General features: G+C 38.5%; 1 protein-coding gene across 1 annotated transcript in view; it reads right to left on the reverse strand.

Annotated features, from left to right (window-relative positions):
* The window catches only part of LOC110158975 (ecto-NOX disulfide-thiol exchanger 2-like), a 35477-nt gene extending 34543 nt beyond the window's left edge, over window positions 1-934 (reverse strand). The window contains exon 1 of the mRNA XM_020923538.2: window positions 808-934. Within this exon, the coding sequence (XP_020779197.2) occupies window positions 808-919 (112 nt within the window). The 5' untranslated portion in view covers window positions 920-934. The remainder of the gene's footprint in view (window positions 1-807) is intronic.
* Between the last annotated feature and the right edge of the window lie 19623 nt (window positions 935-20557).

Below are 20557 nucleotides of genomic sequence, written 5' to 3' on the forward strand. Positions count from 1 at the left end.
AAACAGATAATGGCTATTTCCGTGACTTAAACTGTGATGCCGGACTTTTGCGCCACATACAGACTAAACAAGGACTGATCCCAGGCCTAAAATAGGGTTAAATCAGCCTCAGTCGTAGTGTGGTCCCGGTCTGGTCCTGGCCTCAGTCCTGATCACCCAGCAGTCTACACGGGTGCACCTCCAGGCCTGTTCCGACACTCAGTACTGGTTTAGTCCAGATTTAGTCCTGGTTTAGACCTGGTTTAAACCTGGTTTAGACCTGGTTTGGACCTGTTTTAGTCCTGTTTTAGTCCTGGTTCAGTCCGTATGCGGTGCAAAAGTCCGGCATCACAGTTTAAGTTTCAGAAACAGGAAATGGTTTAAAGTCATGTTTTACAAGAAAGGACATATCATCCTGTGTTTTGGAATCAGTATATATCGTGGTATGTATCGTATCACCAGATTCATGGCAATGTACACCCCTATGAATAATAATAACGCAATAATTCAATCTTATTTTTGGTGTTAACATGCACAAAATAAATCAAAAACACTTGGTGACATGTGTCAGTTAATCAACGAGTTTTAGTATAACTAAAGACAAAGTACAATGATTTTGAAATCTTTAACATTTTCCACATTAGTTTGCATAATTTTCCCTTTTTCAAAAGTCCAGGTCTGAACGATCACAAAGAAATCAGTTTACTCACACCAGACTGTTTACATGACATTTCAAGAATACTCCTGACATCCGATGTACGTGAAAACATAGCTGCTGAAACTGCACAAAACTTCCCTTTGTAAATGCTTTATGATGCAGATCCGTACCTGGCACTAGTGTCTGTGTGCTCAGCCCCAGAGGAGACATCCCCAGGTTGTTCATGGCTGTGGCCCAGGCGCTGGGGTCTGACATGGGCATAGGCATCGAGCCGGACTCCATGGGGAGGTTGTGGATCACTTCTGCTGAGAGAAAGAAGAGAACAAGTTTTAAGTCCAAGAAAGAAATACCACAGTCTGTTTTGCTTGTGAGTCTATCAAATTAGGAGGAATTGCACTTTTACTTACCCAAACAGCAAAATTGCCTAAGTAATTTATTATTTTTTTTAAAGATTTTTGTCAATAAGATGACTGGGGCTACAGATCCGAAGGTTGGTGGTTCGAATCCCGCTCTCTCTTTAAACAGCATTGTTAGAACGGTCAGATCTACTGACCCACAGGTTGGTTTTAGCTTCCATGAATGAATGCTTGTTGTTGTGTCCTTGGGCAAAACACAAAGCACAACCCATCTCACCCCCAGTACCTGTGCACACTGTATGAATGTGTGTGAGAATGGGTGAGTAGTTTCTGGATGTAAAGTGCTTTGAGTGCCTTGAAAGTGGAAAAACTAGATATAAAATGTGCCCATTTTCCATGGCAATAAAACTTTCTAACTGGCCAAGGACGAAGCCAATGACACCTATAGACGCATTCGGGTCTGGAGCATAAACAGAGACAGAAAACTAACTTTGGCCAAAAATGACTGGCAGTTACACTATGAGCTCTGAAATGTTGGATATCATTACACCTTTAAACCAGTCCACCTTTAAGTCAACATAAATATAACTTCTTCACGCTTTCTCACACTTCATTCTCCACCCCTCCTCCCCCTCTCCCTCAGAGCTGCTGTTGCTGCCCTCTTCTCTCCCTGATGCCAAAGACAACAGCAGTGCTAATAATAAGAGGCCCAGCTCCTGCACACAGCTCACAGTCTCAGGCTCCTCCTATGTCTGCAAAACACTGAGTCTTTCCTTTCAGGCTCATGTGATAATGCTTTTACTTCTCTGAGAGGATATTTCCAGAGTGGTGCTGAAGCGGATTGTTAATTAGACGACAATATTAACTGAGCCACTTCAGAAGAGTCAACAGGACAAGAGCAGATTTTGCTATTTTCTGGCAAAAACTCTAACTTATTTTGTATTGTGTTATTTGCAGTAGTTTACAGTAACATAGTAAAAAAAAATAAAAGTACAATAATCAAGCACAGTTTTTACATATACATACTTTACTTATATGTACATTTTACAGTGGATACTTTGTACTTTTTTTTACTTCACTATATTTGAGAGCATGCATCTGTACTTTCTACTCCACTACATTTTAGATGCACTGAAAAGTAAAAAGTACTTTTCTTTATGGTTAAAGACCCATTGAAGATAATTATTTTTTAGCTAATTTAATTTGAGTCTCTGCCCCAACTTTGAGTTAACCAAATACACAAAAACATCCAGGAAAATTAAGAACTGAATTTAATCACTTATCAGCTACATTCTTTATCAAAATTACTACACTTCACCCTTTAACTCTTCTAAAAATCTCTGCAAAAAACAAAAGAGAACTTCAGAGGAACTAAACGTCACTTCAATAGTAACCCCCGACTGTGCTCCTCCTCTGGACAGATGTGAGTCTGTCCAGGTGCAGATGACAGGACACAAGAGACAGTGTCAGTATCTTTGAGGAGAGGAAAGTCTGAACTGTAAGAAAAACAGCCCAGGACAAAGTGAAGGTCCAAGTCCAGCATCTGCTAAAGATGCAGGCTCAGCGAGAGGTCCAGACGGTCTGCAAGAACCTCCAGGACAAAATCACTGAGACAGTGATGAGGAAAGTCCTAAGGATCAACATGAAAAGCACCAGGATCAAATCCAACTTTAGACCAGGAGAAAGTCCTGGACAAAATCACAGACCAAAACATGAAGGACAAGAGCAACATTGTGGAGAGGGGGATCATCTGGAGAATCCTGGAAAATCTCCAAGATCGCCAAGACCAGGACAGATCCCAGGACATGGTCCAGACTCAGGACAAAGTCCTGGTTGAAGTCCAGTGTGAGGTCCACAGCAAAGTCTTGGAGGAGGATGAAGTTGAGATCAAGCGCCAAGAGCAGATTCCACTCCACAACAAAGGTGGAGACAACATGGAGATGGACAAAGTCCAAGAGAAAACAGAGATCCAAGTCCAGGACACAGTCCAGGAGAAATTCCAGGAGGAAATGGCGGGTGTAAACCAGGGTCAGGTCAAGCATCCCCCAAGTGTTACCGCCTCATGTTTTACCCTCACACTGCTCAACAAATCCAAGAAATCCTGCACCATTAAGGAGAAGTGGATCTGTGCAGACGTCAGAGGCACATGGGGTTTTACTCATGTAATGCAGCAAAATACTGGTTTTCTCTGAACACCAAATTACATTAAACTATGCAATCTATATACATGATTAATATAACTGTTTAATGATATAAATTAGTACTTTGACATTAAAGACGCTATCCCTTCTCACCCCACTCTCTGATCTACTCTCTGACTGGATACACAAACGATATTTTTCCTACATTTGGAAATAACAGCATCAATACCAATTCCATGTTAAACACTTTGGAATCTTTACGTAGCTTTAACTCTTTTGGTTTGTTCCATTCCCTAGTTGTGAAAGAGAATACTGATTGGCCTAGTGCTGTTTTTCTTTGGTATCCTAACACTGGCCAATTGCATGTTGACTTGTTGTTCTGGTCATTTGTTCAGATGTGATGTCAGAATTTGATTACATTGTCTTGGTTTTCTTTTGAGAATCCTAAGTGCTTGTTTGTGGACTAATTCAACGTGTAATAATGTTTTGGCTTATTGGGTTTTCAGTGAGTTTCAACTGAAATTAAACAAATTACACTATATACAAACTGGATCAAAAACCTCAACTCTATTAACTAATGCCAATGACTAAAGCCGTAGTCACAGAAGGGCACACTGGGGCATGCACATTTAGTACAACGATTTAGATTATGCAATCTAGCTTTTTTTGATTTTCCAAGTCATTTATTCTAAAATCACAAAGACAATAACCAATACCAGTACCTTGATTTGCACAGGTATTTTCCTTCAAACAGTAAAAAAAAAAAAAATAATAATAATTAAATTAAAAATAAAGGGACTGCAAGTTTAAAACTGGCCTAACTGTGTCTCCAGATATGAGGTAAACATGTTCAAATCAAAATGGACATAAAGACCTTTTTAATGTTACAATAGTTTCAAGAGGATTACTATTATCCAAGCAGAAAGTAGCATGAGCCTCAGCTTGAGCGCATTTTTGCATTGCCAGTTTCAATATTGAAATCCAGTTGGTTTAAATCTAAAATGTCTCTCTCTGATCTGAATGGTCACTACCTAAATCCCAGTCCCTGGAGCCAGTCACGAATCAGTGCTAGTGCAGCCTCTGTAGTATGTCTACTTAACCAACAGAGCAACAGAGTATGAGTAGAACATGTTTTACAAACTATTAGCAAAGAGTTAGTGTCTCAATTGTTTGGAGTCCTTAGAGCTGACAGGATCAATGGACCAGAGTAGCAGACATAACACACTTCTACTGTAATTGGTTTCACTTCTCACAAATATGACTTCAGCTGCCACTTCTCTTCTGACGTGAAGTGGTTCAAGCAAGTTTGTACTAAGATACAATTTGGGAGAAAGACTTAAAGCAGTTTTATGCAAGCTTAAAAATACATTGTCTGCCAAGAACTTGTTAGAGAGTCCCCCCAGTCTGTTATCCCTAGTGCAGGTCTGTCGGTCTGTCTTCCAGTAATCAGGAAGTGCATTACTAACATGCCAACTGTTGCTAATTGTTTCCAACACAGTAAGAAAGTTGTGAAAAGCGCTTATAAACTCATCTCGCTGAATAACTATAATCTGACTGCATGAAGTAAGTGAGAAATAACTTTGACCCACTGCCAACTATTTAATATTAAACCTATTGGTTAGGGGTCACCTGCTTGTTTCTATGGACATGTCATTGTTCTGCCTAGAATGTTCCACAATATGACATTAAACAGCTCTGCATTATCTATCATACACCTTTTCAATTACACATGGTTTTATAGCTCAAAAATAAAATACCTAGAAAAACAGGCTGACTTTTCTTGGAGTGGGGATTGTCTTTCCACAGATCTGACCTGTAACTTGGTCTGCTTTGGTGTCCTTGAAGACAGAAAGATTTAATAGCATACAAATGAATAACAGCTCCATGGAGAAAGATATTTGACGGTCCCTCCACTATAAAAGTTATGCCCCACAAACACTCCGCGATATTTTCGATCATTTCACTCAGCCCCAGGTCAAACTGTACGACCAAATCACAGGTTTTAAAAGGTCACAGCTTGTGGAATGACTTCAACAGAGCGAAACCCTCACGAGATGCGACTGGATTTCAAACAGGTTTGATATTCTTGCCACCTACGATTTCCAATGGGGAGCTGGTCGTGAGGTATTAATCAGCTCTTGTTATCCCATGTATACTACACGAAGCCCGACACACGATTAAGCCAAAACTCGGCCCGATCCCAAAAACTGTCGCACAAGTGAAAAATCAGCTCAAAAGGGCCAAAAATCACACAGTGTATACCTGGCTTTACACTGTGTACCTTTATCTTTAACTAACTCATGAACATCATATAAATTAAGACACAGCACCATTTTAATTTGGAACAAACAAATAGTGGAAAGTCATTGATTATCAGAAGCTGTGGGAGTGCTGTGTATAACCAAAACTCTACTCGTATAAAGATATGAAGGGAAACGAACAAGTGGAGCAACCAACACCAGGGCCTGTTCGGTGAAGTGTTGCCAGCAGAGGAGGGATAATGAGCAGCCTTGGGCAAAGGGAACACATGGAGAGAGTCCAGATTTGGAAGGAAAACAAAACCTATGATCGGAATAATGCTTTAGTCTTTAGTCAGGAGCCTGTTCACCTCGATGGGAACAGATGCACGGTGTAATTGTTCCCACGTGTGATGACAAGAGGCTGGGATTAAGGCAGAAAATCTTCGGAGGTGTTAGAGGATTTTATATGGTTGTTAAAAAGACAGTGGTATGTGTTTCCAAATGTGTTTGAATGGTCGACGGGAATGATTTACACTATATTTGTTGCTTGTACAGGAAATGACGCTATGTAAATTATCATCTTTATAGCAGAATTTTGCCATCACGGTAATGCTGACAACAACTAGCATGCTAATCTCCTAACTGTAAAACAAATAAATGCTTTATACTTAGATGCAGACAGTACACAGCAGACTTATTTTGACATAAAAGCTACTTTTACAATATATCAGTTCTGGGGCAAGAAGGAAATGCTCAAATACATGGGGAAAAAACTGGGTATAGTTTGAATATTGTAATTCTGACTGATATTTAACATATACCAACACTATCCTTTCTTCTCTTGTCACTACCGTCCTAAACCTGTCATAATGATGTGGAACAGATAGGATTGCAAAGAAACAAATCTAGTTGTGCAATAGAACACCTTTGCTGAAAACATGTCATAATTCATTGGATGGAAGGAAATAACACCATAAAACAGTGACCAAACTCTGCAGGCTCGACTCGGCAGGCAAGCAGACATAAATAAATAGTTTTCTGTTAACTAGATGAATTGGGAAAGAAAACTACTTGGACACTGAAGGACAGTTTGGGGCAGTCATGTAATTCCTTGATACCCAGCTGTGAGAACCATATTAAAAAAAACAAAACCTTGAAGACTTGAGATGTGGTAAGCTGTTTTATACCATTGGTGCAGGGACTATTATCAAAGAGCCCATGTTCTCCGTTTGACCTTGTGGGCCTCTGCTGTGTACAAAGACTGCCTCCATGTGTCCACTGAAGTCTGGAGGACAACTTGACACCAGTGAAGAGGTAAACCGGGCTGAGCTTTTTCAAAACTGATTTTTTTTTTGAAAGCAGGATCAGAACAGGTGAGGGAATGTGACTCACTGTTGTGTTACTGCCAGTTTTCTTGTACCTGACTTTTTTCTAGTGCAAAAAGACAAGTTTTACTCCAAGAAGTGTACTGTAAAAGCAGCCATTTGTAGAAAAATGAGTCTACGTGTAAGCCATGTGAGTTCATATATGCATTTTACAGGATGAGAAGAACTATGCGTGAATTTCAAGCCATGGGAACCATTGCCGTGGTCATAGCAAATAAGCAATTCAAAATAAGTGTATCTCTTGAATGGGGAAAGGTCCTCTATGGGTCCTCACAAAGTCCTTCAAATCAGGAGGGAATTGTCTGAAACCTGTGAATGTGAAACCAACTGCCTATGACAATGTTCTTGACCATTAAGGCATATTGTTGGATGCAACTGTAAGTGACTATATAAAAATGTTGCTCTCTATCATTGTTTAAAAAAAAAATTTCATTCTTCATTAAGCTCAAATGAAGCTCTTGAGATCAAAATAAGACTGCTGTGTTCTGCCCATCTTCTGATAACCAGGAAGTCCACAGATATCATACTAATTATTGCTCACTTTACTGTCACTCAGTTTTCATTTCTGAAAGTTGAACTTTAAAAGAAAATTTCATTCTGTCAGCTGGACAAAAGTTTTAGACTGATTACAATTCACCACTCATCCAAGAGGCTTCTTCAGTTCTTCTTCAAAACTGAATTGTCCCATTCCATGACAGAACAAAGGTCGATCAAAGAGCTTAAACTCAAACTGTGTCCATGTGGATCTGATGCTAGAACTGACGAAAACCAAACAAATTATAGACTTGCCTGATAGGGCTGTCTTTCATAATTTTTTCATACATTTTTGTGATTTTGTGGTGAGCCTTTTGTTCAGTGTACCATGCACTCTCATACACATGCTTTGACCAGACATCATTTGATTATACTCTCTCTTACTCTTGGTACTCTGAGGGTTTGTTGAAATCGTTTCAGCCAGTAGAAAGAGATGGTGTCCAACAATTAGACTAAGTTTGAGATTGGTAGTATTTACCATTCAATAAGACTAGCAAAGACTGGTTAGACAGGAAAAGCTGTTGCATATTTGCCCATACTCCTTGAGCTCATTCAGTCCTTCAGAAATATAGTGTGGATTTGCCTGGATAAATCATTTCAAGGCAATTACTTTAACTTTCTAAAACATATGGCAGAACCTGCTAAGTGAAGTGTCAAAATGGCCTATATTATGCAATTTTCTGATCTAAAGTTATAATGTTGTTTCCTCATCAAAAAACATTCCTGGGTTTGTGTTTTGCTTCATTTACATATGTTTGACACACAAACCCTGCATATTTAGGCTGAGTTCTTCTCTCAAACAGGAAACACACAGTGTAGTAATACAGACTAGAACCATTTTGATAGTTTCTCTAAGACATCCCCTTCTCACAACAAGAAGGTTCTGGGTCCGATCCCAGGGTCGGTGTGGTGTTTGCATGTTTTCCCCGTGTCTGGGTGGGTTTCCTCTGAACACTCTGGTTTCTTCCATCAACCCAAAACATGCACCATAGGTTAAATCTTCCAGCTAAGGTAGTCCTGACCAAGCCAAGGAACAAGATCATGGAGATGAGTCCCCCACAGGGAACCAAGGATCCAATCTCAACTGAACTTTTTATTGAACAATCATTAAAACGTAGCTGATAACTTGAAAACTACGACTGCATGACATCACAAGGTGGAAAAGAGCATTCTGAGCTTTGGGGATGTAGACAGACTAATAATGCAGGGTTACTCAAATATGTGTGAATGAAACAAAACACAACTCCAGGTATGTTCTTGATCAGGCAACAACATAAAAAAAATGTAAACTTAAACCTCACAAGAGTCATTTTTTCATAACAAAGGACCTTTGAGAAGAGGAAGACATGACAACACTTCTGTGGTGACGGTCTGGAAAATTGTTAACGGATAACAACCATTTTTCTGTTGCCAGTAGCAGCAACATCCTGTGTTCAGTTTCAATTTGTTCTGTTTGGAATTTCTGAAAATTTGAGACAGTGTTGGGCTTTAACCAAACACACAGAGTAAGTGCTGAGATTTCCCCCATTCCTGAAAGCCCAGAGGAATCACACACACACAGGAACAGTTGATTCACACAGCCATACAGTACAGATGCATACTTGGAATTCAGGGTATTCCCCAGTCTGACCGCGGCTGGACAGAGGAGGCCTGAGAAAAAAATGGCTTCCCTCACAGTTCACACATACAATATTAAACAGCCTTCCATTAGAGATGTCTCAGGGGGAAAAGCAGTGCTCTAATAGATTTCAGTGAGCTGGCGGTGAGGGGAAAAAAGCGAATATCTGAGCCTCTGATAAATCCAGAACTGAATAGAGCATAAAATTAATCACAAAAGGGCAGAAATATCAGTTAAAATTGTTGTTTGGGAGATTACGCTGGGTGTTTCTGCTTATTTTTATTTTTTACTCACCTGTTTTGCTATAATAACTTCTTATTTTTATATGTATAGAGGATAAACTCATTTTGCATATCTTCAGAACAACATTTGCAGTATTACCAATATGTCATTGTATTGTCCACTCTTTGACTAGATTCAAGAAAAGCTATTTAAATGTTGAATAACGTCAAGTGTCTATATTGCACTATTTTCTGATCTATGCTATAATGTTGTTTCCTCATTCACAAACAGACCTGGAATTGTGTTTTGTTTGGTTCACACATGTTTAACACACAAACTCTGTATATTTAGGGTGAGTTTTCTGTCAAACTGTCATGTAGTAATACAGGATGTGCTTCACTGTGTTTTTAAACTCCATGAGGTGGAAGAGAGCATTTTAAGGGATGTAGACAAATGTAGACAGCCTAATAACAAAGGATTACTCAAACATGTGTGAATGAAACAAAACACAACTCCGGGTATTTTTTTTTTGAGGCAGTAACAACATTATAACATGGCCTAATGCTAACTAACTGTTTTTCTGGCTACAAACCTCTAGCTAAGCTGGCGCCACCTAGTGCCTCCGCTCAATTTCATTTCTCTCCAGCGACTAGGTCAGGAATCGGAAAACACTAGACGGTTTGCAAGAAGCCCGGAAGTTGTAGATCACGCACCAGCCAATCAGCGAAGAGTTGTGAAGACATGACGTCAAACTCAAGCGCCTGTATGAGTCCCTTTTGTGGTACAGCACAACAGTCATACATTCTGTGTTGGCAACGATTCCCAAGATCGAGGATTTAAAGCCGGAACAAAGAGAATGTTTGGTGAATTTTATCAAGGGGAAAGGCATTATTGCCCTTCTTCCTACGGGATTTGGGAAACACTTATTATACCAGTTTGTCCCATTAGCGGTGCATTACATACGTCATGACCAAATAGCAGCGATTGGTTAAATAAAAAAAACCTGAGCGAGTGAACGAATCATAATCCTGCTGATTAATCAGGCTAATAATCTTCTACAGTACGGCATGAAATGTATCTATGTTCCAACGTATGATTTTAACTTTGAAATATCTCCAGAAAATGACATACTGTGCCTTTAAATTAAACAAAACTAAATTAAAGGCAACTCTAATGCAACAACAAGGACATCTGAAAGTAGTTCTGCCAGAAACATCTGCTGTAACTGGATGTGACTCAAAAGAATCGCCAGAAAGCATCAGTAAAATAAAGGAGCTGAGTAAGCCATGTGAAATCCAGCCCTGGGACATCGATACAGTACATGTAAGCTGCTATCATTGTTGTATGTGGGTCACCAGCATTTGTGCTTCCTGTTTACATCCACATACTGAGAGAGGAAGCTTTTGAAGATCATGTATTGAGAGCTAAAATAATTAACAGTTAATGAGGGTTTATAACGAGAATGATTGTGGACATTTACATAGCATCACTGTTATTATTTACTTTTATAACAAGACATCACTTTTAGAAGATTGTAATACAAATGCAAGCATAAAGGAGACTAAAAATACAGTGTTTAGAGCTTTAAAAGGCTCTTATTATGCTTTTTATTTATTTATTTATTTATTATCTATGTTCTAATGTTGTTTCCTCATCAAAAACATACCTGGAGTTGTGTTTTGTTTCATTCACACATTTAACACACAAACTCTGCATATTTAGGTTGAGGTTCTTCTCTCAACAGAAGACACTCTGTTACACCTTCGATATCATATGCTAATACAGGAATTGCTCCAATGTGTTTTTAAACTCCATACCCCTTCACTAGAATTTGGATTATTTCAGCCCTGGAATTGCCATTCTATACTGAATTAAAGGTAAAAGGTACAGGAGCTTTTAACTTCCGCTTCATGACATCACAAGGTGGAACTTTGGAGACATAGGGAGACTAATAATGCAGGATTAGTCAAACTTGTAAATAAGAAAAATACTTGGCAGGGGGTGTTACTGTGGTCTGGTATTATTTGTTGTGATGACATTTTGAATGGGTTAAGATAGAACTCCACAAAGTCCTAGGTTTACATGTGGTCAATGTTCTACCTGAACGCTTTCACTGAATGATAGTTCATGAAAGTGTTCATATTTTGGGCGAACATGAATTGAACACACTGTATTACTGCCTGATGAACGAACTGTGAGCGTGTTAATTTGGATGTCTGTGAACAACATGGGCTATCTATTTAACTTAATTCAAAAGGATTCCAAATTTCTTTAATGTTCCAGGCAAAAACCCGGCTAAACACACTGTAAGGAGCCCTTAATATTTAGCGGAAAAACATTCAATCTGGCAACAACACTAGCCATCAGCGTTGCATCGCTGCATGCGTCACTGAAACAAGACTAAACACAAAAGAATATAGAGGGATTATCAGACTACATCACTTCACTCTCTAGTGTGCATGTTTCCTGCAGAAAGAGCCGCTATCCAATTTATATCATGTCAGTGCCTTGTAGGATTTCACCAGATTTCAGGCTAGTTGACTAGTTAGGCTAGTTGTCAATCAGGTATGAGTGGATGTCCTGCTACTGAAGTTTGAGAAATTTCTTCTTGTCATTTACGCACTCACCTGATTAAACACATACGGGTTATGAAGACTGTCCTCACTAATGTTCATTTAGCATCATGGCTTATTTTATCACACAGTGATAAACTGTTTTCATGCTGCCAACAGTGCTAGCTAATGCTGCAAATTCATGTTAACCGCGGCGCTTTCTGCACACATCCGCTGTGCTCATAAACAAATAATCCATCTGTACTGTAGGGGTGAAAGCTGCAGCTGCTACTAGTGTGGACTGAACAGACACCAACAATGTTAATGGGAACCCTGTTTGGAGAAGGATTCAAAATGTGATAAGAAGATGAAATCTAACACATAGTTACATTGTTAAAACTAATAAAATGATTCCTGATAAAATGATGAAAACTGATAAAATGATGAATAGTAGCTCACAGCAACGTACTGAAAAAAAAAAGAACTATGAACAAAATATTAAGTATAAACAATTATGAACTATGAACAAACTAGTTCATTTTGAAATTTGTGAACTGAACTTTGAACTAGTTCATATAGAAAAGAAAGTTTCACAACACAGCATGTGGTTTCAGACTCACTCCTGTCATAGCATAATTTTGATGCACTACAGCCTCTGACGGTGCTTATCTGCAGAGGACCATAGACAGAAGCTTATCAGTGTTACAATTACAAGGAAGTCTCTGTGCGGAAATGTCAACAGCTTGCTGAACCTGGCACACGTCTTCATCCACACTGCTACGCTTTTTACCCTGAGAGCTGAAGAACCAGACAGTAAAAAGAAATATCTCATTAAAGACGCTGTGCCTGATTTCTGCCTTGAAAACTTAAAAAATAAAAAAAAGAAGAAAAAATAGACCTACTTTATTTCAAACAGTTTGCAGTGGTCCAAAGTTGTTCCTTACCTCCCTCATGCACACATGTTCTGAAATGTGATTCTTTCTTCTTCTTAATACTTCTGGATGCGTTTAAAATGTAAATTGAACAGAACTGAACAGAATCTATTATTAAAACATAGAGTAAATCACAAACATCATTGTACAACATTGCATTCACATTTGCTCAAATGTTCAGCCCTACTCCACTGGGGAAAAATCCACAGTTTTTCTTCCACTTCAGTAGCTGTGAGAGTGACAGCCATATTTGTGTCCCATGTGATCACCAGTGGCATCATGGGTCATGGAACTCAGAGCAGTGCGGTCAAGCAATAAGACTTTGTACAAGACTGTAGTGGTCAGTGTTCAGACCATCATTGTCTGGGGAATGCTGTCTGCTGCTGTAGCTCCCAAATAATTCACTGTTATTGAATTTGAGGTTGGAAATACTATTACAATTATTGATAATTAGAATACTGGCGATATCATCAACTATTTGAGAAAAGTGACAAAAAAGAAAGAACATGTGTGTTTAATTTTAATTTGAAAGGGTCCATGTTATATTTTCTGATTTATGTTGTTGTTTCCTCATCAAAAACATACCTGAAGTTGCTGTGTTTTGTTTCATTCACATGTTTTAACACACTTTATAACACTCCACTGTGTTTTTAAACTCCACATTCACTAGAATCATTTGGATTATTTCAAATGATGTGGACCTGCCAGTCTCTCCTGAACTAAAGATTAAAAGTAGCTCTGATAACCATAAACCTATTACTACATGACATCGCAAGGTGCAACAGAGCATTTTGAGCTTTGGGGATTAATAATAAAGGATTACTCAAACATGTGTGAATGAAACACAAAACACAACTCCAGGTATGTATTTGAGGAGGTAACAACATTCTAACATGTGTACAATTCCTCAGTCATCCAGGTGAAGTCCATGGCAAAAGGAGAAATTAAATTTGTCAACTGGTCGAATACGTTTCGCAGCTCATCCTAGCTGCTTCTTCAGTTCTGGGCAGAAGCAGGAGGACACTTCCTTATATCTGTCTGAAGGGAGGAGCTAACTACAATGAAACTAACACACCTATTTGTTTACAGTTTCTGTTAGTTATAAGGCCTATTGTACTGGCACTGAGTGTGGGGTCATACGAGCATAACAACCTCTGGACCTGACCTGGCTATCTCTATTGTTCTCTTGTTTGTTACCTCCGCCAAGGAGGTTATGTTTTTGCCGGCGTTTGTCTGTTTGTTTGTTTGTTTGTTTGTTTGTCTGTTTGTTTGTTTGTTTGTTTGTCTGTTAGCAACATAACTCAAGAAGTTATGGACCGATTTTGATGAAATTTTCAGGATTTGTTGGAAATGTGAAAAGGAAGAACTGATTTCATTTTGGGGGTGATCCGGAAGAAATCCTGGATTCTGGATCACTTTGAAATTTTAGTTAACATTGTGGTAAATGGGGCCAAAAAATTTGTTTCTCAATATCTCGGTTAATTATTGACCAAACCCCATGAAATTTGACTCAGGGATGGACAATGGGATCCTCTTTCATATTCCAAAGGCTGATCCGGATCTGATCCAGAAGACTGATTTTATCGTAATTTATATAAAAAATGGGGGTAGTCCTTGGCGGACGTCTGCGCTCTCTGAGTGCTTTTCTAGTTTGTTTTGATTTAGATCTGAGGATGGAGTTGTAAATAGGAGATAGATGGTGTCTGAATAGTTAATTTCTGTTCAAAGATGGATTGTCTTTCTTAACAAAAATAGCTTCTTTAACTCCCCTCTCAAACCAATTCTCTGGCTAAGATCTGGACCTCACTATCCTCAGAGGAGTGGCTTGTGACTTTTAAGTGGAGATGAACAGCAGACTGAGGTCCACTGCTGCTCTCGTCTGTGTTGGTACATCCTCTTGTGAAGTAGCTGTTTAGTTTCTCCAGTGTAGCGTTCCTGCAGTCTTCACTACACTGAATGGAGTAGACCACATTGCTTTGTTTGTGGGTGGACCAGAGTGTATATTATAGGAGCTATAATGTGTATTACAGTAACGTTGTGTAGCTTTGTGGAGGCAGCATGTTACCTGCACAATAGAAATAGAAAAGATGATAAAACGTTAAAATCATACTCAGAACAATCTCCATGGTGACAGAGTCAGGTTTATGGAAATGCAAGCCACCTCACGATAAGGACATGTCTAGTTATTGCACATTTCCGATGAATTGGCAAAGATCTGCTTTCATTCATTTTTGTAGGTTTAGCTTTGTGTCATGTGTTCATGTCTTTCATATTAAAAACAAATAACAAAAATAAAATATTGCCTACACACACTCAGTGAGATAATAATTTGAAAAAGTCAGTATTGTCTCTTGATCTATGGTTTAAATGACCAAAACATCAACCGTTTGGTAAATGCTTTCTGAAATGAGAAAATGTCTGCACACACAACTGAACTGCACACTTCACAGCAAAGTGTTGACAGAACTGTTATAAATGCCAACTTTAATAGTATTTTATGATCTCATATTGATGTTTTTTCTTTAGTTTTTCCCTCATGTGGAGGACCATGTCGGGGAATATCCAACTTACTTCCCGGTGGCTTTGATAAATGGCTCAAACACTGCTAAGGTCAAAGCCATTACAACAAAGTGTGGAATTTATCAACCGCAATCATCTGATGGTTATTTCAGATAAAAGCCATTAACCTTCCTTCTACAATTCAAACAGCAGAGGGCAAGTTACGCAAAGGACAATTAGAACAGGGGGAAACAGTGCAGCACATACATGTCACACAGGCATTGCAAAATGATCATTCAAATAAATGGATAAATATAAACAACACATACTAAAAATTATAACATGACAATGGTTGTTTTATGGACTACATCATTTATATTAAAACTAATCAAGCAAATGAAGCAAAAAAAAAAAAAAAGAAAGAAAGAAAGAAAAAATTAATTCAATTTGCAAAGTAATGTTTCAAACAAAGGTAAGGTAATAAAGAATTTAGAGGGAAGTATACACTATTATGATAAGCAATGTTTCCTCTTAATATTAATTGTCATAATATAAAATATGCATTTTAAAGTGTTAAAATGTTCTGGCAAGGAGCTCCCAAAGCTTGCAGAGCTTAACCTTGCAGAGAAAGATGGATCCTTACTATATTTATGAGTTCACAAACTCACAAGAGTCCATCTTGGCGAGCTCTCACTGGTGAGACAGGGTCCGTCAGTTGGTTGGAGGACCAATCAAAGAGCAGCACTGAGGTTTGTGCTGAAGCCCAAGGCAAAGTGCCCAAGTGAACCAAAACAAACATGGCGACACCAACAGACATATTTCAGCCTATTTTAGTGAAAATACTGACTATTTTGTTTGTGAAGATTTGCAGAAGGTATGCTCTTTGTGCATTTGTGGACAGGCAAGATGTCTGTAATTTTCTCTCAACTGGATATAACAAAAGTTTGATTTTTTTTGGTTTGGTTTCCATTCTTGTGACGCTTTGACCAATCAGATTCAAGTATTCATCATGGTGTTTCCGTGAAAGCCATTCCAGATTGATAAATGTGTAGAAATCAATTCAGAGTGCTACACATATCAATCTGGTGTAAGTCAGGTTACCCCAGAGCCCCTGGTACCCCAGGCAGTGGTCTAAAAATTGCTAATTTTGCAGTTGTATTTTAGCACAATTCTGATGGATTGCCACAATATTATCAAATAATGTCATCAATCTTTATCAACATCACATACCCTTATGTCAACTGGAACACCACACTAAAGTATTGATTTTTTTTCTTTTTTTTTCTGTTTGTTGTGTATACTAAACCTGCTACAAAGAACTCAGTTGAATGAAGTGTGTAATGAGCACAGTTATTACCCCAGGCAGCTGAAATTGATAGAATTAGACTTTAAAAACCATAATAGAGAACTTTGTAAGAGCAGAGCAAAAATTAATGGTCACCTTTAACCACTGATTCAAAGTGCCACCTGAATAAAGCTGTGAAGTAGAGCTGTATTAAGTAACTGTCAAAACATGCAGTTCATATCAAATTGTATTGGTAAGATAGGTGTTTCCTTTTTCCTGCTCTCTAGTGACGTCACCTGCTTATTTCCATGTCTCCAGGTGGTGAACCTCTACCAGAAAAAAAAATAAAAAAAAAAATAGAAAATGATCTGCAGCTTTAAACTGGCACTGATGGCTTTAAACTTTGACTAATGAAACTGAGCGCCAGGACTGTAGGCTGTTTGGTTTATTATTCATATCAATCAATTGCGAGTGTGTTCATGGTTTTGTATGGCCATGCCCTCAGACAGGCTGTGTGAGGACAGACTGGAAAAAAGGCACTATATTTGATCTGTCTTGTGTGTTCAAGCCAAATGCAGCATTTCAGATTCTAGTTGGACAATATTTTAAGGACTTTTCACCACTCAAAAGATAGGACATTTTGTTTTATGATGTTAATTGTTATGGCAATGGGCCAATTTTCATCATTCTGAAACTCGTGGCTGCATGTTTATTTTGTGCAGCGAAGCCAGTCAGTTTTAAGTACAATACCATACACTGCCTGAGCATTTTTAGATGATTTGAAAGTTAGACTGAAATGCGCATTATGTATTTTTTCCACAACCTGCTTGTCTCCATGGAGATGTGTTTGCTTTGCCTACAGGATGCGCCGATCCAACTTCTTCATAGGCTTTGTAAAAATACAAGTTTAACATTTTAAACTTGTGGGGCCAACACTGACCAGTAAATTGTCTTATTACACTCATTTATAGGTCAAAGTGGGACAGTCATGAATTTTGGACATACAGCCTCATTTCCCAGTTAGCCAGAGTGTTGGGGATGTGAGGAGACACTTTTTTAAATATTCCATCCAGTCCTTGTATTTGCAGAGGTCGCTGGTGCTAGGCTAGTGTATGTCAATGGCCATAGTTAGCCTGTGATTACAAACAGTCTTACCCACTCCACAAATCACCTGAAGCAAATCTATTATTACACCAGACTGCCGATGTGAATGTCTGTGTCAATAGAATAATGTCTGAAATAAAACTAACCTTGATTTGCAGGAATTGTCGCATGTTGAGGGACTATTTTCTCAGCAACAGTTGAATTTTACTTTGCTGGTAAGATAGATGCTAGGTGCTATCAGTCCGCTGCTGCCAAGCTTTCTATCAGGAAGTACAACTCGCTACTGCTCAGACATAAATCCTTCAAATGCATGATTGGTTTTGCTTTTTAAAATATTCTATTGACACAGACATTCACATCGATAGTTTTGTATTATAATTGTTTTGCTTCAGGTGTTTTGTGGAGTGGGTAAGACAGTTTTTATTGGCAGGATAACTGTGGCCATTGACATGCACTAGCCTAACACCAGCGACCTCTGCAAATACAAGGACTTTATGGAATGCTTAAAAAAGTGTGTCCACACGTCTATAACACTCTGGCTTACTAACAAATAAGGCCCTGTGTCCAAAATTCCAGACTGTCCCTTTAACCAATGTCTTGGAAGCCAGTATCAACCAAAATCTTCAATATCGGCACTGATATTTGACACCAGTATTGTGTCAGTGCATCCCTATCTTTCACATTACCACAAATGTGACCTGTAACTTGGTAGTGTCACCTGCTTATCTCCATATCTCCAGGTGGTGACCCTCTACCAGAATAAAGTTCCATAATACAACTTTAGATGGCAATGACGGCTTTAAACTTCGACCAATGAAAGTGACTGCCAGGACTTTAGGCTGTTTGGGTTATTACTCATATCAATCAATTGGGAGTGTGTTCATGGTTTTGTATGGCCATGCAGGCTGTGTGAGGACAGAGTGAGAACAAGGCACTATATTTGATCTGTCTCAGTTCAGGCCAAATCCAGCGCTGTATATCAGAGGGAAGAACAGGGGAAAACTACTAAAAATACTATTATCATCAGGTCATAAAAGGTGTCAGATTCATGAGTCAAAGCACACAGGTTACCTCAGGCCAATACAATACTTGACAACAATATCACTCCCGAGAAGTTCAAATTTGTATTGGGCTGAAATCTCATCTCATTGGATAAATAATTCATTGGGTAAACCGATCTATGTGAGGCAGCGATTATTCTTGGATCATTCAGAAAGTCTTACACAAATCTGACAGTCGCTGGGGGGGATTATGGGAAAATGAAATTAGACAAATCCTTGCAAAAGTGTTTGAATTTGCTGAGCTCAACTTTTACTTTCTGAAAACTCTTTCTGTTACGCAGTAGAGATAAAGGGTGTGAAGATATTAGCATTATTTCAATTTGAGATTTCAGTGAGATTTATTTAAGCTCTTATGTTACTAGTTCATGTTGACCAGAGATTTTAGCAAACTTAAAAACTGACCTGAGTAAAATCTGCCTCACCTTACTCAATAAAATATTCTTACATTTTTTGTCCCAAAGAAACTCTAATGCAGTTACATTAAAATATTTGACCAATCAAAACTCAAAGATTAAGTACATAAAGGTTTTGGTATTTTAAGAGGTGAAAGTATTCATAATCATTTCAGCAAGGTGGGTAATTTTTTTATAGACGTCAGAATGTTTGCAAACAGGATCATGTAGAGCGGATTAATGCAAACATTTTAAGACCAAAATGAAAAGGCTCACAGGAGCAGTTACGGAGACAGGGACGACAATATTCCAAATGGAGTCAGGGTCAGAAGGAGCCGGAAGAGCCCGCATGAGAACTTCCTTTTTCCTATGTCCATTTATATCAGTGACACTATTTTTTTTTCACAAGAGCCTCATTGGAAGAGCAAAATCAAAAGGAGAGCCACTTATACCCAACATACGCCAGCATACCAAGTCACCTTTGCAAATGTGCATTTCTACATATAAATTCATATTCATTCATATACATTTGAATAATCATTAATGTTTTTATATTAAAATTATCATCATTATTATTACTATTACTAATCTGCATAGATTAACTCAACTTTACAACATATAAACCATAACCACTATAGAGCCACACCAGCCCTTTTGAGATTATAATGTGTTTAATGCAGCTTTGCCACATTTGTTTATGTTTTACAGAAACAAAACTTAAAACTGCATGGCTAATTTGCATAAACTGTAAGCCTGAAAAAAAAAGAAAACAGTTTTCCTTGTGTGCTGAGTGCAGATTATATGTGTGCAGGTTTAGCACAGCTCTTTATTTAACTGTTATTTCACTCACTTTTTTTATGTTGGTCACTTTATTTAGATGATGTTAATCAAGAGCTGGGACTACTTTTCAAAATGCGGCTCAGGCAGCGGGTCGAGTACAATATTTTCAAATGTTTTTTTTGCAGTCGGAGTTGCAGGTGGGTTAGTTGAAGACATCAGGCGGGTCGTTTATACCCGTGCATCACTGGTTGCAGGTGTCACGCTGCCCCCTTTAGGAAACACCATTAATTAAGCCTTGATTCATACTTAGTGTAAGTATATACTAGTGTATAGTGTAAAGAAGATGTTTGTGCTGCAGTGTTCACTATATGTTCATCTAGCACATTTGAAAAAATATATTGGCTGTGTTACTATTTTTGGTATAAGCTTGCAAGCCACCAATTAAAGCTTGGCGAGGTGCATGAGGCTCGCGAGTCGCGCAATGATCCCTCATTTATATGTACAGTCTATGGGCATGTTCCAGTCCAAGGCATTAAACAGTAAAAAGTCTTCAGAATATTGACAGATTTCATTTACAACAGGATTTGAGTTACGCAGCAGGTTCACTGGGGACAAATACATTTTAAATTCATTTTTGAAGCTCATCACATTTGGCATTTGTTTCTTCCATTCGTTTTTGTGGATATGATGGTGCTCCATTACTATACAACATATGTCAGTCTCTCAGGTCACCACCGTGTCTGCTGTGTCTCAAACTCAGGCCAACCAAAAAGGTTTGTTTATTTCACTGACACACAGAAAACAGAAAGCTCACTGGTC

Source organism: Boleophthalmus pectinirostris, unplaced genomic scaffold (assembly GCF_026225935.1).
Source record: "Boleophthalmus pectinirostris isolate CB_2022bp ecotype Guang Dong unplaced genomic scaffold, ASM2622593v1 HiC_scaffold_23, whole genome shotgun sequence".
NCBI classification, from domain to species: domain Eukaryota; kingdom Metazoa; phylum Chordata; class Actinopteri; order Gobiiformes; family Gobiidae; genus Boleophthalmus; species Boleophthalmus pectinirostris.